We start from the raw sequence: 16,382 nt of genomic DNA, 5'->3' as shown, positions 1-16,382 counted from the left end.
TATTGCCAAATTTGTTGCATGATCGATGTAACTTAGGCAAGTAGAGTAACATATGCATGTTTGTAACCTGAAAATTTTGTTGCATGTCGCCACTAAAGATGGTGAGTAAATAGAAGCAGTTTAAAAACAGCTCATTTATGTGTGACTCGAGAAATCAGAGAAAGATGCACCTTTGCACAGCGAATATCTTGTCCCATGTCAAAACTAATAGGATGGCTAGACTTGTGGATGAGGTGAAAAGGACTTGTTTTAGTAAATAAGTTAATAAGTTGGGCAAGAAAAGGATGCATGTGCATACTGACAATTGTGTCACACGTTTCAAGACATAAAAAGCACTTGTTCCATGCGTGACTTGAATTGTAGCGAAAGAAATAATTATTAAGAAGATAAACAAACAAGTGAGCATTCTAATGATGTGACTTACAACATGAAGTTGGTCATAGCAGTTGAGGTCTCATGTTTTGAAGTCTCATCCTTATTCTCCAAAAATAAAAAGTAAAAAAAAAAAAAAAAAAAAAAAAATAAAAAAAAAAAAAAAAAAAAAATAAAACATACACACGAAGTTGCTCATGATGATACCTTGGTTGAACTTGACTTGCTTTAAACGAATTCATGTTTCTTCTTACCTAAATTTGAGTCATTAGCACAAAAATCCAAAAACTAGCAGTCTGTAATTATGATTGTGATAGCTACAAATGGTAGTTACCCTTGCATTGACATCAAGGCCAAACTGCTTGTGAAAAAAGATTTGTGCATCTCACAATGAAAATAGGCACTAGAACTATCATAAGAGGCACAAATGAGATTGAGTTGGTTGTGAGTTAGGTAAAAGAAGAAGAAAAGTTAGCTTGACAATATAAAAAAGAGACAATTGCTTTCATGCGTGTTAAAGTAAGAGAGAGAGAATCTTGGGTAAATTTCCCTTGAGTTGAATATTGAGTGTGCACATATATTTATACAAGTAGAGGAGTGTGAGGTTTGTTCTCCCAAGCAATGTGGGACTAAAACCCACTACAATACACTATTATCAACAGCCCCCTTCAAACTCATGTTGAATCAAACAAAGTGAGTTTGCGTACAAGAAACTGGAACCGATGAACAGGTAAGATCTTTGTGAAGAAATCTGCAAGCTCGTCAGCGGATGAAACATGAGGAAGTAGAATTATCCTGTCCTTGATTACTTGGTGACGGACAAAATGAGCGTCGATCTCAATATGTTTGGTCCTTTCATGAAATACTGGATTATTAGCAATCTAAATGTCACTCTTATTATCACAGTAGAGAGGAGTAGGAGTCGTAACAGAAATGCCAAAATCACTGAGAAGGCGACGAAGATGAATAATCTCTTTAGCTGTTGTGGACATTGCACGATACTCTGCCTCAGTACTTGAAAGAACAATAACATCTTGTTCTTACTTCGTCAGGAAATAAGGGAATCACCAAGAAATATACAATAACCTGTGGTAGACTTTCTGGTAGTTGGATCACCAGCCCAATCAACATCAGAATATGTACAAAGCTCTAACTAAGTTGTAGCAGGAAACAAAAGAGAGCGAGTGCTAGTACCCCGAAGGTACCGAAGAATCCGTAATAAGATAGCATAGTGTACAGAACGTGGGGCACTAACAAATTAACTGACAATACCAACAACATGAGAGATATCTGATCGATAGATGCACAAATAGACCAACTGGCCAATAAGATGTTGATATCGGGTAGGATAAGATAGAGGCTCACCGTCAGTAGAACAAAGTTTGACATTCTGCTGGAGTGGAATATCGACAGTTGCATTATCAGTTAGCTCAGCTTGATTTAGAATATCTGAGAGATACTTCTGTTGAGACAGTAATACACCCCGCGGGCCTTAAGAAATTTCTAGACCAAGAAAATACCGAAGAGATCCAAGATCCTTCATGTGGAACTGTTGTTGCAACTGAGATTTTGCATATTGTATATCTGCAATATCATTACCTGTAATGATCATATCATCTACATAGATGAGTAATAAAACTCTGCCACGCGATGTAGTACGAACAAACAGAGAAGCATCTTGATGACTTTCTATAAAGCCCGCTTTGAGCACGACATCATGAAAACACTCAAACTAAGCGCGGGGTGCCTGCTTGAGACCATAAACAGCACGGCGAAGGAGACATACATATCCCGGAGAAATATTTGATCCCGGAGACGGTTGCATATATACGGTCTCTGATAAAGAACCATGAAGAAAAGTATTTTTGATATCCATCTGGTATAAAGGCCAACGATGAGCAGCAGCGACCGTAAGGAGAGACGAACAGTGGGCATCTGAGCAACAGGAGTAAAGATCTCCTCATAATCAATACATTGTTGCTGAGTAAAACCTCGAGCCGCTAAACAAGCTTTTCGATATTCAATGGTGTCATCAGGATGAAACTTGACCTTATAAACTCATTTACTGCCAACAAGAGAGATCCCAGGAGGACAGGGTGTTGAAGAATGATTCAAAGTTAACTTAGTCTTTAGTTGTTATTTTGTTAGTGGAGTAGTGGCTAATAAATCTGAAATTAGTTTAGATTTTTATGATGATTAAGTTGTTTTGTAAGCCTATATAAAGGCACTTTTAGTTGATGAATAATATAGCAAAAATTATCTCCTCATCTACTCTCTAATTTCCAACATGGTATCAGAGACAAATTGCAGCAAAATTGCGACGACGACGACGATTATGAGGAAATTGAGTTCAGTCCGATAATGAAGTTTGAGGAGGTGATGAAAGAGGCGGAGGCTCGAGGGGGGACGCTGCCTAATGATATGTTGGAGGCAGCCAAATCCGTGGGAATTCGGAGGTTGCTTCTTCTTAGATATCTAGATTTGCAGGGGTCAGTTTGGCCTCTTGGGATGTTGATGAAGTCGTGTTCCATGCTGCGGGATCGAATGTTGGCGGATCCCTCATTTCTTTTTAAAGTTGGCACTGAGATAGTTATAGACTCTTGCTGTGCAACATTTGCTGAGGTCCAAAAGAGGGGGATGGATTTCTGGGCAGAGTCTGAGCTGTATGCAGGTGATCTTTTGGTGGGAATTGTTGTGGACATTGCATTGGTTGGTATGTTGGCACCTTATGCACGTATAGGAAAGCCTTCTGTGAAGTCAGGTTTCTTTGCTAACATGACATAAGCAGTTGAAGAAGAAATTTTATTCTAGGAATCATGGTGAGAAGTGCGCCATGGAGAGATTGAGACAAATGCTCTATCAATATTTGTGGAGAGATGTGCTCCTTTAAGAAATGTTGGTGATTATATACGTCAACAAGATTGAGATGAGAAGTGCATCACAAAGTGAAGAGAAGTGCTTTACAAGATTATGGAGAGAAGTGCTCTATGAAGATTTAAAAGGAATGACAAGAAACTTTGAATCAAGGGGGAGTGTTGAAGAATGATTCAAAGTTGACTTAGTCTTTAGTTGTTATTTTGTTAGTGGAGTAGTGGCTAATAAATTTGAAATTAGTTTAGATTTTTATGGTGATTAAGTTATTTTGTAAGCCTATCTAAAGGCACTTTTAGTTGATGAATAATATAGCAAAAATTATCTCCTCATCTACTCTCTAATTTCCAACACAAGGAACAAAATCCCAGGTATGAGTTTGCTGAAAGGCTTGAAATTCCTCAGCCATAGCCTGTCGCCAGTCTGGAATTTGAACTGCCTCTTGAAAGGACTTTGGTTCAACAATAGTATGAATGGCAGCAAGAAAGTTATGAAAGATAGGTGAATAAGAAGTAACAGAAGCATACCGGGCAGGCATGACATGTGGGTGTTTGCCTCGACGAAGAGCAAGAGGAACCTCAGGCGGGGAAGATGCTGGCGCAGGTGCGTGGAGATCAACAGTATTTTTTGGAGTGATAGTTGTGTCCACGGGATATGGATTAGATGGTGTAAGAGAGGACTCGCGTGAGGAAGAGTCAACAAAAGGAGAGGGAGAGATGTCAGGGAGATCTCGAAAGAAAAATTGAGGTGAAGAAGTGGGTGATGCAATTGACGGGGAAGCATGATTAGTAGAGTGGAGGAAATTAAAGTCATCAGAAACATAATAATATGGAGAATCCTCTTCGAACTGAACATGACGAGATATATGAACTCGACGAGTTGTGGGATCATAACAACGATAACCTCGATATTCTGAACTAATTCCTAAATAAACACAAGAAACAACTCTGGGAGATAATTTATCACGTTCGTGAGATGGCAGAAGAACAAAACATCGACAACCAAAAACGCGAACTAGATCATAACGGGGAGGATGAGTATAAACACGACTATAAGGAGTAGCACCGGAAAGAGAGCTAGATGGAGTGATATTAATGGTATGAGTCGCGGTGAGAATAGCCTTAGCCCAGAAACGACGAGGAACAGAGTAAGAAATGAGCATTGATCGAGCAGTATCGAGGATATGACGATGTTTGCGTTCAGCAACACCATTTTGTTCATGAGTGTAGGGACATGACTGTTGAAAGATAGTCCCATGAGAGGACATGATAGAGCGCATGGTAGAGGATAGGGACTCTTTGGCACAATCAGAACGAAAAACTTTAATACGAGATTGCCATTGAGTGAAAATCATAACAGTGAAGACTTGATAAGCAGTAAGTACGTCAGAGCGATTCTTAAGTAGGTAAACCCATGTAAAACGAGAGAAATCGTCGATAAAACTAACATAATATAAGTAGCTAGATGAAGAAGGCAAAGGAGCTGGCCCCCAAATATCAGAATGTACTAAATCAAATAAGGAAGTAGATACGGATGTATTCATTTTAAATGGTAAAGCAGTGAATTTAGCTAATTTGCAATAAGTACATGACTCAATACTAGAACTAGATGATACAGGACCAAGTACTCCAGACTGAATAAGACTCTTTAGCCTTTTATTAGACACATGACCAAGTCGTCTATGCCATAAATTGGCAGGAAGCGAGGTTGAGGGTTTTGACGAACGAAGAGAACCAACAAGAGAACGTGGACGTATGGACTCTGGAAGGTGAAGATATTCCAGAAAATACAGTTTGTGCCTCCTATGACCTACCCCAACCGTCTTGCCCATCTGTGGATCCTGCACAATACAAGTATCAGAAGAAAATAAGACAAACAGGCCCGTCATTCATAAAAAGCTAATAGAAATTAAATTCAAGCGCAACTGTGGAGCCACATAGACGGGACTAAGTGTTAGATGACCAGATGGATCATTTTGTGGGGTAATAGAGTCATACTGAGTAATGGACAATGGTTATCCAGCAGCTGTGTAGATAGGAGGAAGAGAAGATGAAGTAAAGACAGAGGATAAAAGTGAGGCATTACAAGTCATATGAAAGGAACAATCAGAGTCAAAAATTCAGAGATCATTCATACCAGAGACCGAATGATTAGCTGAAGAACCAGCAAAATGCATACCAGAGAATTGTGCGACGGATGTAGATGTGATATGTTGAAAAGCATCAAGTTGACGGCGAAGACTTTCAATAGCTTGAATAGTAGAGTCTGAAGTAGTAGAAGGTATAGTATTGACCAACAATCCTAATGTACGAGAGGGTTGAGACTGAGGGGGTCGCCGACCACGACTAGTACCTGAGGAACGTAACTCAGGATGAAGCTTGAAGCATGTCTCAATGTGGTGTCCTTCCTTCTTACAATATTTGCAAGAGAGCTTAGATCGAGCCTGTGGAGAAGGAGCCTGTGGAGAAGTGTGATTCATAATAGGAACAGTGACAGGTACAGATAAAACAACCTCGAGTGAAGAGGTAGGAGTGTCTGTTGACAAATTGAGTCGTGTTGTCTGCTGCCGGGTCTCATAAGCAGTGAGAGCTCCCATAACTGAGGCCAAAGTCGGAAATTGAGGTTGATGAAGTAGTTGATTAGCCATAGTTGAATATTCAGGAAGGGACTGAAACAGTTGATGCACCTCATGCCGTTCGTACCAGGCTAGCCAGTCTTCATATGTGGAATTACGTCCAGGAAGCATGGAGCGTAACTCTGTCCAAAAAGCTTGCATTTGTCCAAAATAGGACTGCAGAGATGAACTACCTTTGCGTTGTAGAGCAATGCATTGCAGAAGATATGCCTCCCGTGCACCCGAGAACTCAGTGAAACGCTCAGTGAGATGAGTCCACATGGCCCGAGCAAAGGGAAGCGAGCCAATCTCGACAGTGAGACCAGAGCCAACACAGCGAGTAAGATAATCCATGACACGAAATTCCTGCAATTGCCACTCTGAACTCTCCTTGACATAAAGAGCACGAGCAGTCTGAAGATCGATATCACCACTGCCAGAGGCAATAGTACTGGATGAAGCAACAGTGCTGATGGACGGTGAAACTGGTCCCGTACTAGTGAGATGATCAAGCAAACCAGCGCCACGCAAGGCATTGGTGACAATGATGGACCACCCTGCCCAGTCACTTTAATCATTAAGGGGCAAAGGTGGTTTGGGAATCTTCTCTGAAGGAGCCATAACAGCAATGTTGAGACGTTAAGACGTCGAAATGTCGTTACTGACTGCGAAACAACAATGCCGTTTGTTTGAGGCCGAGAGAGGGCTTGAAACGACGATGTCGTTAATTTGAGACCGAGAGACGGTCTTGAAACTGCAATGCCGTTAAAATAGAACCTGAATGTTAGAATGAAACTCGAAGGTTTAAAATAGAACCCGAAGGTTAGAATGAAACCCGAAGGTTAAACGAAAACGCGAAACGTGTTAAAAGGCCGCAAAGCTACAAAGCCAAAATATATGGCAGATGAACGCCAAAAAAAAACATTAAACGGCTGTAAAGCAACAAGGCCAAGATTTGGCAAAAGAACGTATAAGCGTTAAAAATTTTATTGGAAGGGAAATAGCCCTAGCTCTGATACCATGTTAAAGTAAGAGAGAAAATCTTAGGTAAATTTTCCTTGAGTTGAATATTGAGTGTGCACATATATTTATACAAGTAGAGGAGTGTGAGGTTTGTTGAATATTGAGTGTGCACATATATTTATACAAGTAGAGGAGTGTGAGGTTTGTTCTCCCAAACAATGTGGGACTAAAACCCAAGAGGAGTGTGAGGTTTGTTCTCCCAAACAATGTGGGACTAAAACCCACTACAATACACTATTATCAACAATGCGAGATGGAAAAGTTAATTACAAGTGATGCTACAAAGGTTTGAGAACACATTTTGGACACTTAAATTGTCGCAATTTTTGTAGATCTCCACTAAATTCGAAAGAGTTGGTTTCAAGTCTTGCTTTTGGTGACAAATGTGTGAATGAAAATGTTATGTATACTTATCACGTGTTTGTGACTATGTACAAAGCAAAGAGTGTGTGCTTGTATGTATAACTTATGAGTATATGCACCTGAACTTGGGTGAATTAAATCCTATATGTGTAAGTGAAGACAGGGATTTCAGTAACCTCTCACAATTTTCCACATGTTTCAGTTTTCTTTCGACCAAACTAAGCGAAACAAAACACTTCCAGGCTGATACAACACCACACAATTTTTGGACTGATACAAGAGAACACAGGGTGATGCTAGAACAATATAGACTGATAATGCGTGAACTGTCTTCATTTTTGTGAAGTCTAACACCAATTGTCATTCTATGGTGAAACTGGCTGAAACCTTGTATATACTTCTTTGGGAAGATATATTACCATACTGTTGGTTTTGGGTGCGTAGACCGAAACCTGGGAACAAAATCAACAAGTAGCAGAAAACCCCCCGATCAGTCGATTGAAGGGCTTGGATCAGTCGATCGATTTCGACTGTAGGAAACAAACCTGAAAATCGCTCTAGTAAGTCGACTAATGGGGTGCCATCAGTCGACCAACAACTTGCACGAAGCAGCTGAGAAGCCCTTATCAATAGACCGATGCAAGTGCATCAGTCGACCGATATCGGGTCAAGCAGTTTCCTGACCCGTTGGAAATCTGTTTCGAGTTAGGGTTTTATATATTCTTGAACTTTCTTTTGAGAGATAATACATGAAAAAGAGAGGGTTTTGAGAGCACTTTGAGAGAGATCTCAGAGAGAGAGAGAGAGTAGTCTTTTGCAAGCTTGTAATATTCTTCAATAATCAAAAAATTTCTGATGTGGCTCCCTAGGACGTAGGCACGATTACCGAACCTCGTTAAATCTTGTGTTTTCTCCTTTTATTTGTTCTTTCCTACAAAGTTTTCGTTTTACTGTGATTTCTTGCTTGCTAATTGTTCGTCACAAGATCCGGAGGGCACGGGTTGTCGATAGATTAGCCCCAACAACTGGTATCAGAGCTTCGTTCAGTAAAGATCTGTGTGAGAGCCATGGCAAAAGAAAGCAAATAGAAGATTGAGAAGTTTGACGGATCATATTTCATCTACTGGAAGTTGCAGATGGAAGACTATCTGTACCAGAAGGATCTTTACCGTCCGTTGATGGAAAAAACAAAGGAAAAGAAGGAGGAGACAAACAAGGACTGAAAAATACTGGATCGGAAGGCTCTAGGACAGATCCGGTTGTCGCTTGCAAAATCAGTCACTCATAACATATTGAAGGAGAAGACGATGGTTGGGCTTATGGAAGCGCTCACAAAGATGTACGAACACCCGTCAGCTGCATAGAAACATATCGCAGTGATCTGTCAGAAAGGAAAGCTCTATCAAACCCTCAAGATGGCAGAAGGATACTCATTCACGCTGCATTTCAGCGAGTTCAACACGATTATTGAACAACTCATCTCAGTCGACATCATGTTTGATGATGAAGTACAAGCCCTACTGATACTAACGCAGTTGCTCGTAGTTGTCGGATAGTTAGACTGGTTGCGTGACTGCAATTAGCAATTCAGTAGGAAAGGAGAAGTTGAAGCTAAGCAAGATTGTTAGTATGATTATATCCGAGGAGGTTAGAAGAAAGTCGGCCAAATCAAAAGGTTCAGGTTCAACCTTAAATTTCGAGCAGAGAGACCGAAGTTAGAATAAGGATAACCAGAACAGGAAGCGGTTGAAGTCGAAGAACATGTCGAACTCGAAAGTGAGGCCTATCAAAGAGAAATGTTGGAACTGCGGTCAGGAGGGCCACATGTCTTTAGTTTGCAAAGCTCCAAAGAAGGAAACAAATGAGCAGAAGACTCATATTGTGCAAGATGCATTGATCCCTGCTATGGATAGTGACACTGATTTATAGGTTATTGATTCGGGAGCCTCATTCCACGTCACTGCTAATAGGAAGCTTTTTCAGAACTATGTAGCAGGAGATTTTGGGAAAGTGTACTTGGGGGATAACGAGCATTGTAGTATTGTGAGAAGAGGCGATGTGCAGATTCAGATGAAGGGTTCTAAGTGGTCTCTGAAGAATGTCAGACACGTACCGAAGCTGAAGAGGAATCTTGTTTCACTTGACCAGCTTGGAACGAAAGGCTATGTTTCAACATTTACCAGGGATTCGTGGAAGTTCTCCAAAGGTACAATGATAGTTGCTTGCGGTAACAAAACCAGAACTCTATTTAATTTCACATGCGAGTGACACCCTCGCAATTGCAGCTGACAAGGAAAGTACAGATCAGTGACACAATAAGTTGGGACATATGAGTCAGAAAGATATGAAGATTTTATACTTACAAGGAAAGCTACCCGACATCGATTCAGTGAAAATTGGTGTTTTTGAAGATTGCATCTACGGGAAGCAAAGAGAGTCAATTTTCAGAAAAGTGGAAGACCACCTAAAGCTCACAAGCTAGAGCTTGTTCATACAAATGTATGAAGTCCAGCTAGCGTGCTTCCCTTGGCAGTTCAGCACATTTATCGACGATCATTCAAGGAAGGTGTGGGTATACTTCATGAAGCACAAGTCAGAAATGTTTGGAATCTTCAAGAAGTGGAAAGTCACGATAGAGGAGACAGATCTAAAGGTGAAGTGTCTGAGATCGGACAATGGTGGAGAGTATGAGCTGGAGGAGTTCAAGAAGTTTTGTAGTCTGAATGGGATTCATTTAGAAAGGACTACTCTAGGAACACTGTATCAGAATGGCGTTGCAGAGAGGATGAATAGAACGCTGACAGAACGTACGAGGAGCATGCTTCTACATGCAGGTCTACCTAAGATGTTTTGGGCGGACGCAGTGCATACAGCAGCTTACTTAATAAATCATGGGCCTTCAGTTCTATTAGACTTTGGAATTCCAGAAGAGGTTTGGAGTGGAAAGAAAGTAAATCTCTCACATTTGAGAGTCTTTGGTTGTGTGGCATATATTCATATCAGTGACTATATCAGGGACAAGCTAAAAGCTAAGTCACAGAAGTGTACATTCATTGGATACAGTATTGATGAGTTCGGATATCATCTGTGGGATGATAGGAACAGGAAAATCATCAAGAGTAGAGATGTCATATTTAATAAAGAGGTGATGTACAAGGACAAGAACAATGACAAGGATAGCCAAAGCAGTGGGAGCAACACTAAGGATGCAGTTACATCCGAGTACATGAATTTAGAGGAACTTCCAGATGGGGGAGACAATATCAGTTCTGACCAAAAAATGAGTTTTAAGAAGGATCATATAGTTTAACGTATACTATTTATGAAATTATTAACCAATTACCCCTTGTTTTTCTATTTATAGGTTTTTTATATATACCCCCTAAATTTATGCATACTTACAAAACTTCCCCTTGAATCAGTATTTCAATGCCACACTAAATCATTCATTTTGAAAAAAGAGGACCTCCCAAATGAACAAATCATTAACCTTGATACTGTAACTGCAAATAATTAGTCAAATATTTATACATCTTACCCCCACAAAGTTGATAGTTGGTTTAGGATATTTTTTTAGTTTTGCAAAAATTGAGGTTTTGGAGGAAAATTTTTGCAAATATGCATGATGTTCGGGATACATGATGCTGGATAGATTTGCAAATATTTGCAATTGCAACTATGCAAATATCCAGGGGGTCCAGGCCCCTTTGGTCAATATCTAACCTCGGCCTTAGAGGGAGTGTAGGGTGAGGTGGGGTAGATGGGTGAAAGGGAGGGAAGAGAGGGTGTAATACCCAAAAAAAATCCACATCTCATGGGAAAAAAATATCCCTCTGGTTTTCTCTGTAACCGTGAAAACACATTTAACAAAAACAAAGAGAAATCTCAACAAACTCCTCCCTCTCTTACTAGAAGATGTCTAACTACCTAATATTTTGTTAAGAACCCTATCCATTGTTATCGAGGCGCAAGGCGCAATGCGGGATGCAAAGGCCCCTTACGCGCACCATGCGCAAAGCACACAACGATGCGCTCGTCTCACTGAATTGAGACGCACAACTCAAACTAATATTTTTCAACATAAGACAAAGAAGCATATAAGCAACATGTTTATAAATTGTCACATAAAAAGACCAAGAAATATAATTTCACCAACTAAATCACGAAAGAGTCTTAATTAACGTGCATAACATAGAGAAGTTCATAAGTTTCCATAAATCATAATGCAAGATAATCTCTAATATAAGCAAAAATCTATGAAACAAAACAAGCAAATAACAAATAAGAAATATGTATTTTCATTTAAAATATGATATATGTATTTTTAAATAACAATTAAGTGATTAAAAAACATGTATGTTCATAATTTTCTAGTTAGCATTCTTAATTGTTATTTGCTAGTTAGCATGAAAAGATGGAGAATGGAGGTAACAATTACATATTTATATGTTCATAATTTTTTAGTTAGCATTCTTAATTGCTATTTGCTAGTTAGCATGAAAAGATGAAGAATGGAGATAACAATTACATATTTACATGGTCATAATTTTCTAGTTAGCATGCTAATTAGAGAAGAAAATTACAATTAGCAAATAAGTATACTAAATTACTAATTATTGTTCCCTTTTTATAGGTTAAACATGAAAAAATAGAGAATGGATTAGCAACTAGCAAGAACGAGTCTATTACATGATGTAAATATGTAATATATAAATTATTTAAAAAAACAGAAGAAATAGTTTATTACATGACGCAAGTGTCAAGCGCACGCGAGGCCAGCGCGAGGCGCGCGCAAGGCCGCGCCTCGTGTGCGTGCAGCGCCCCACCTCTGGTGCGGGACGCAATTGTCCTAGCCCGCAGCGCCCTGTACCCGGGGCACGCCCAGAGCGCACGCCTCGATAACAATGACCCAATCTCCTTTACAAGCTTATCTATCTCTTCTGGTTTTTCTTCACAACAACACACGAGAAAAAAAGAGAACACAAGAAAAAATAAGAGTATCTGGTACTCAAGGAGAAGGAACGGATAGGGATTTCAAATTTCAAAGTTCAATTATTATTTTGGCAAGCATTTCTTATCCTCAACTCTTTTATTTTCATGATTAGCTTATCTAAATACTAAGATTTCTTTCTAGAAAATCATGAGGAAGAGATTGTAGTTGGGTTTTATCACCTTTTGTTGATTACAATGAAGTAGGAAAAATCTTTACTCTTTATGCAAGCATTTTACTTCTCAATAATGATATTTTTCTAACAAGGAAATAACTTTTCTTTTTCATTTTTTCCATAATTCGAATATTATTATTATTATCCATTTCCGACCAAGTTTTGTACAACTACGTATTTTCGGGTTTATTTTTTTTCCAAACCCCTACTTATATATAATCTGCTTTTTTTTGTTAGTCTAGTAATCAGAAACTATCTGTTATATATAGCTTTACAGTAGTTCATTTCACATAGATGTGTTTGGCCTAGTGGTTACATGACTTGTTTGCTAACCCCTTAATCACCGGTTCAAATCTCATGATCCTCTTTTATTAAGTAATTAGGTATTTGGGGAAATAAGAAATAATTTCCCTTTTAGATCTTAATTTCTACGGCGAGTAGATTTAGCTAATAAACAAATAAATTTCTTTTATTTTGACAACAAAGGATTTTTTTAACTAAAACATACTTTCTATCTATGTGTAAATTTCTTTTTTTGGTAATAAATTTATTATTTTTTATAATTTTGTTCCTAGTATTATTATGTAAAACAGAACATATGAGTTTTCTAAAATCCTTAGTACATTATTTATCCTAAATTTTTATTTTTTCTATAGAATCATAGTTAAACTGGAAATAGGTAAAAAAAATCATGCAGTAGCGAGCCAACTAAGAGATCCCTTAGCCATAGTGGTTAAGAGGCATGGCCTCTAACATGGAGGTTCCGGTGTTCAAATCCTAGGACCTTTAATTTTACACAAAAAATCATTTAGGTCCGTTTTTGAACTTAAACCCGACCCAGTTGGGTCCAATATCAAATACCTGACCCATTTGGGTCTATAACTCAAATTACAGACCCGTTTGGGTTTTTTACTAAAAAAATCAGATTTGTGGATCTTTAAGCTATTAAACCAAAACCGTTGATTTTTTTTTCTGACACTAAATACTTATGTTTTATTTGTCTTTTCCTTTTTGATAAGTGAAGATATGTCGTTTGATGATGTGTTTGAATATCTGATGACATGTTTGATACATTTAATAGGATCGGTTGTGCATGAAGTCGCATTCCGTTAAAATGTGATTCATAAGCGTGCTATCATAGCATGGATATACCCTCGACATTGATATCCCGATGTGATGAGTTTCTCTTGATTATTATTATTATATAGTAGCATCAACTAGACGACGTATCCATCTTGATTGGACATGTTCTAGTCACGGTTATTTTTTATAGTTTTGCGAAAGCCGTTTCACGGTAACTCTGTGGTTATTGAACAATATTTTATGCACAACCACTTAAAATAAATAGAAAAACATGGATTTTATAAAGGGGAATTGGACGGAGAATATAATGTGTATATAAACGGGCTCATGCACATTCTTGTTATCCTGAGTTATATATAAGGGTTAAGGGGCAATACTTGACTTGAAACCGTGTTCCCGGGACAGTTTACGGGGATCCAATTTATATACACGAAATATTCTCTTCTAATTCAAATAACATCTAAGATATTAATAATTTGCTTGTGTGCCTTGTGATAGACTTTAGCTTGATATCTATAATTAGCATTTTCTTTTGTCACCTTTAATTGAGATTTCAATCTTTCCATTAAACCTACCACATACGCATACACGCACACAATTCCTTTATTTTAATGCTTGTTGGGAGTTTTGTGACTTCCCCAAACCCAAGAACTGTTCTTTTTTCACAGGATCGATAATATTTTGAGAATCAGGCCTAGCGATAGTGACCACATTCTATCCTATCAGTTCTCTGTTTTAGTTGGTGTAGATAGTTATTTGATTCAAACTTTCATTTGAGCCCGATGTGGCTTTTCAAAACGATCATGTTTTTTTTATTCTTTTTTCATTCTGGATAGTTGTGGATTCATACTTGAACTCTGTTTTTCAAAGATTTCTTTACCTATATATTTTCTTTTGTTATCTTAGTTACATGTTTTGTAGTGCAGTTTTGGTTGTGTATCTGTATACAAGATGATCTAGAGGCGTGAATGTGACCGAGTGATTGCATTGCCGGACAAGTCACGTTCTAAATGTTTACATTTCGGAACCGGGGGCGTGACAAAGGGTGAGTGGGTAGGTGAGAGGAAGGTGGATAGGTGACAGAGGAGGAAAGGAGGAAACGAGAGAGAGGCGAGAAGAGGAATTTGGTTTTTCTTGAGATGAGGACAAATAAAGTATAAAAAAAATCTTTCACTCAAGGTGGCATATGCCTATTTGGGAGTTAATAAGTGATAAATGCACACCATCATAATACAGGACGTATATGACATATGCGCAATTAATTTTATAATAAAATTAAGAAAACTGTACTTTAATCTCCTAAAGTTTTAGCATATTTAACTTTACATTTGTTCGAATGATTTCCTCTAGTTTTTAAGTTGTAGTCAACCCCATTAACTTATGAAAGGGAGTAAATTTATATTAATACTTGTTTTCTTGTTAATTGTTTGAGATTTTTTTTCTATTTAGGGTTTTCTTATTTCTTTTTCTTTTTTTAATCTATTTTTAAGGAGAGGGAGTAAGTCCACATCAATATGTATTGTGTAATTTACATTAATGCCTACTTTCTTGTTAACGGTTTGAGATCTTTGCTATTTAGAACCCAAGAACACTCTTTGCAATTACTTTTTTGTCATATTTTTGCCTTATCCAACTAATCAAACACCTTTCCATTGGTCTAATCGGCTTCTAGATCATATAAAAGAGACAAAGATACATTCATTTGTAAAATTAAAAAGGTCAAAGCCTCATGTTTCTTGAAGTGAAAATAAATCTCAATTAATTTAACACACGCACTAGGAGAAACAATTATCCCAATTTTTCTTTGCCAAGATTGTTCAAAAATAAAATCTTTTCTCAGATCAAAGGAAACAGGTTATAGAGATACTCGATCTGACTTTTAATAACAATTTAGCTACTAAATAATTCGTATTCAGGATGTAAGACTTTTTAATACGTAGGGGCTGTTTAGTTGCACACTTTTTGAGAAAACTTTTCTCAAAATATCTGACAATGGTAATTTTGTAATTAAAAATTTTCTATAGATTTCTGTAAATTGTGTTTGGTTCAACAAAAAATTTATAGAAATATTTTCTATAAAATATTAAAAACTATCAAATTTTACAAAAAGCAATTTCCTCTCAAAATGAGAGGAAATCAACAGGAAATCTGACACCTTCCTTATTTAATCAACAAAACTCGTCCCATACCCATTTTCTATAAAGTTATGAGCCATTTTCTTGTTTTGAACCAACCAAGCAAAGTATAAAAAATAAAAAAAATTGTTACTTTTTAACTTCTCAAAATTTTTCATATAATTTTTTTAAGAAATACAAGGAAATCATATTTTGGGTGGAAAACATTTCCTATAATTTATAGAAATTGAACCAAACACCCCCTTAGCTAACAGCAATATAATCTTAGTTCTTGATAATGTTCTCAAAATCTAACATAAACCTAAACCACCATCAATTTACCAAATACATCAAAACAATCTCACAAGGAAAAAAAAAGTTACCCAGGAAAGAAAGCTCAGTAGAAAGACACGGAAAAGTGCTTCAAGATCCATCTCCTCTCCGGTCCAAAGGTACCGAGGCAGAGCGCCGATGAGGAAGCCATTTTATTTGACGAGAAAGTGGAACCAAAGTGAGGAGAGCGGAGGAAGAAAGAGGTAAAGGAAAGAAAATTGGGGATAGCTATGGAGGGTTTCTTGATTACAGAGAGAAGTTTAACTGGTTAAATTAATAATAGGACAAAGTTTCAAAACCAATCTGTTTTGAATCTTAATCTTAAAAAAAGACTCGTTTCAAACTTAATTTCAAAAACCGGCCCAATTGGTAGAAACTATGTTGGTTTTTTGAAAAAAAAATTCTCAAACTTCACGGGAGTTGAAGTCCTGTGAAGTTTTTTAC

General features: G+C 37.7%; 1 protein-coding gene across 1 annotated transcript; it reads right to left on the bottom strand.

Moving 5' to 3' along the window:
* On the bottom strand, window positions 3,259-16,184 carry LOC109846971. The gene is made up of 3 exons (XM_020416211.1): window positions 15,989-16,184; window positions 4,775-5,083; window positions 3,259-3,357 (listed from the first exon to the last, which is right to left on the bottom strand). The coding sequence occupies exons 1-3, from the start codon at window positions 16,037-16,039 to the stop codon at window positions 3,259-3,261; spliced, it is 459 nt and encodes a 152-aa protein (XP_020271800.1). The 5' UTR covers window positions 16,040-16,184.

This window comes from Asparagus officinalis, chromosome 7, assembly GCF_001876935.1.
Source record: "Asparagus officinalis chromosome 7, Aspof.V1, whole genome shotgun sequence".
NCBI lineage: Eukaryota > Viridiplantae > Streptophyta > Magnoliopsida > Asparagales > Asparagaceae > Asparagus > Asparagus officinalis.
This window is presented reverse-complemented; position numbering and strand designations above follow the sequence as displayed.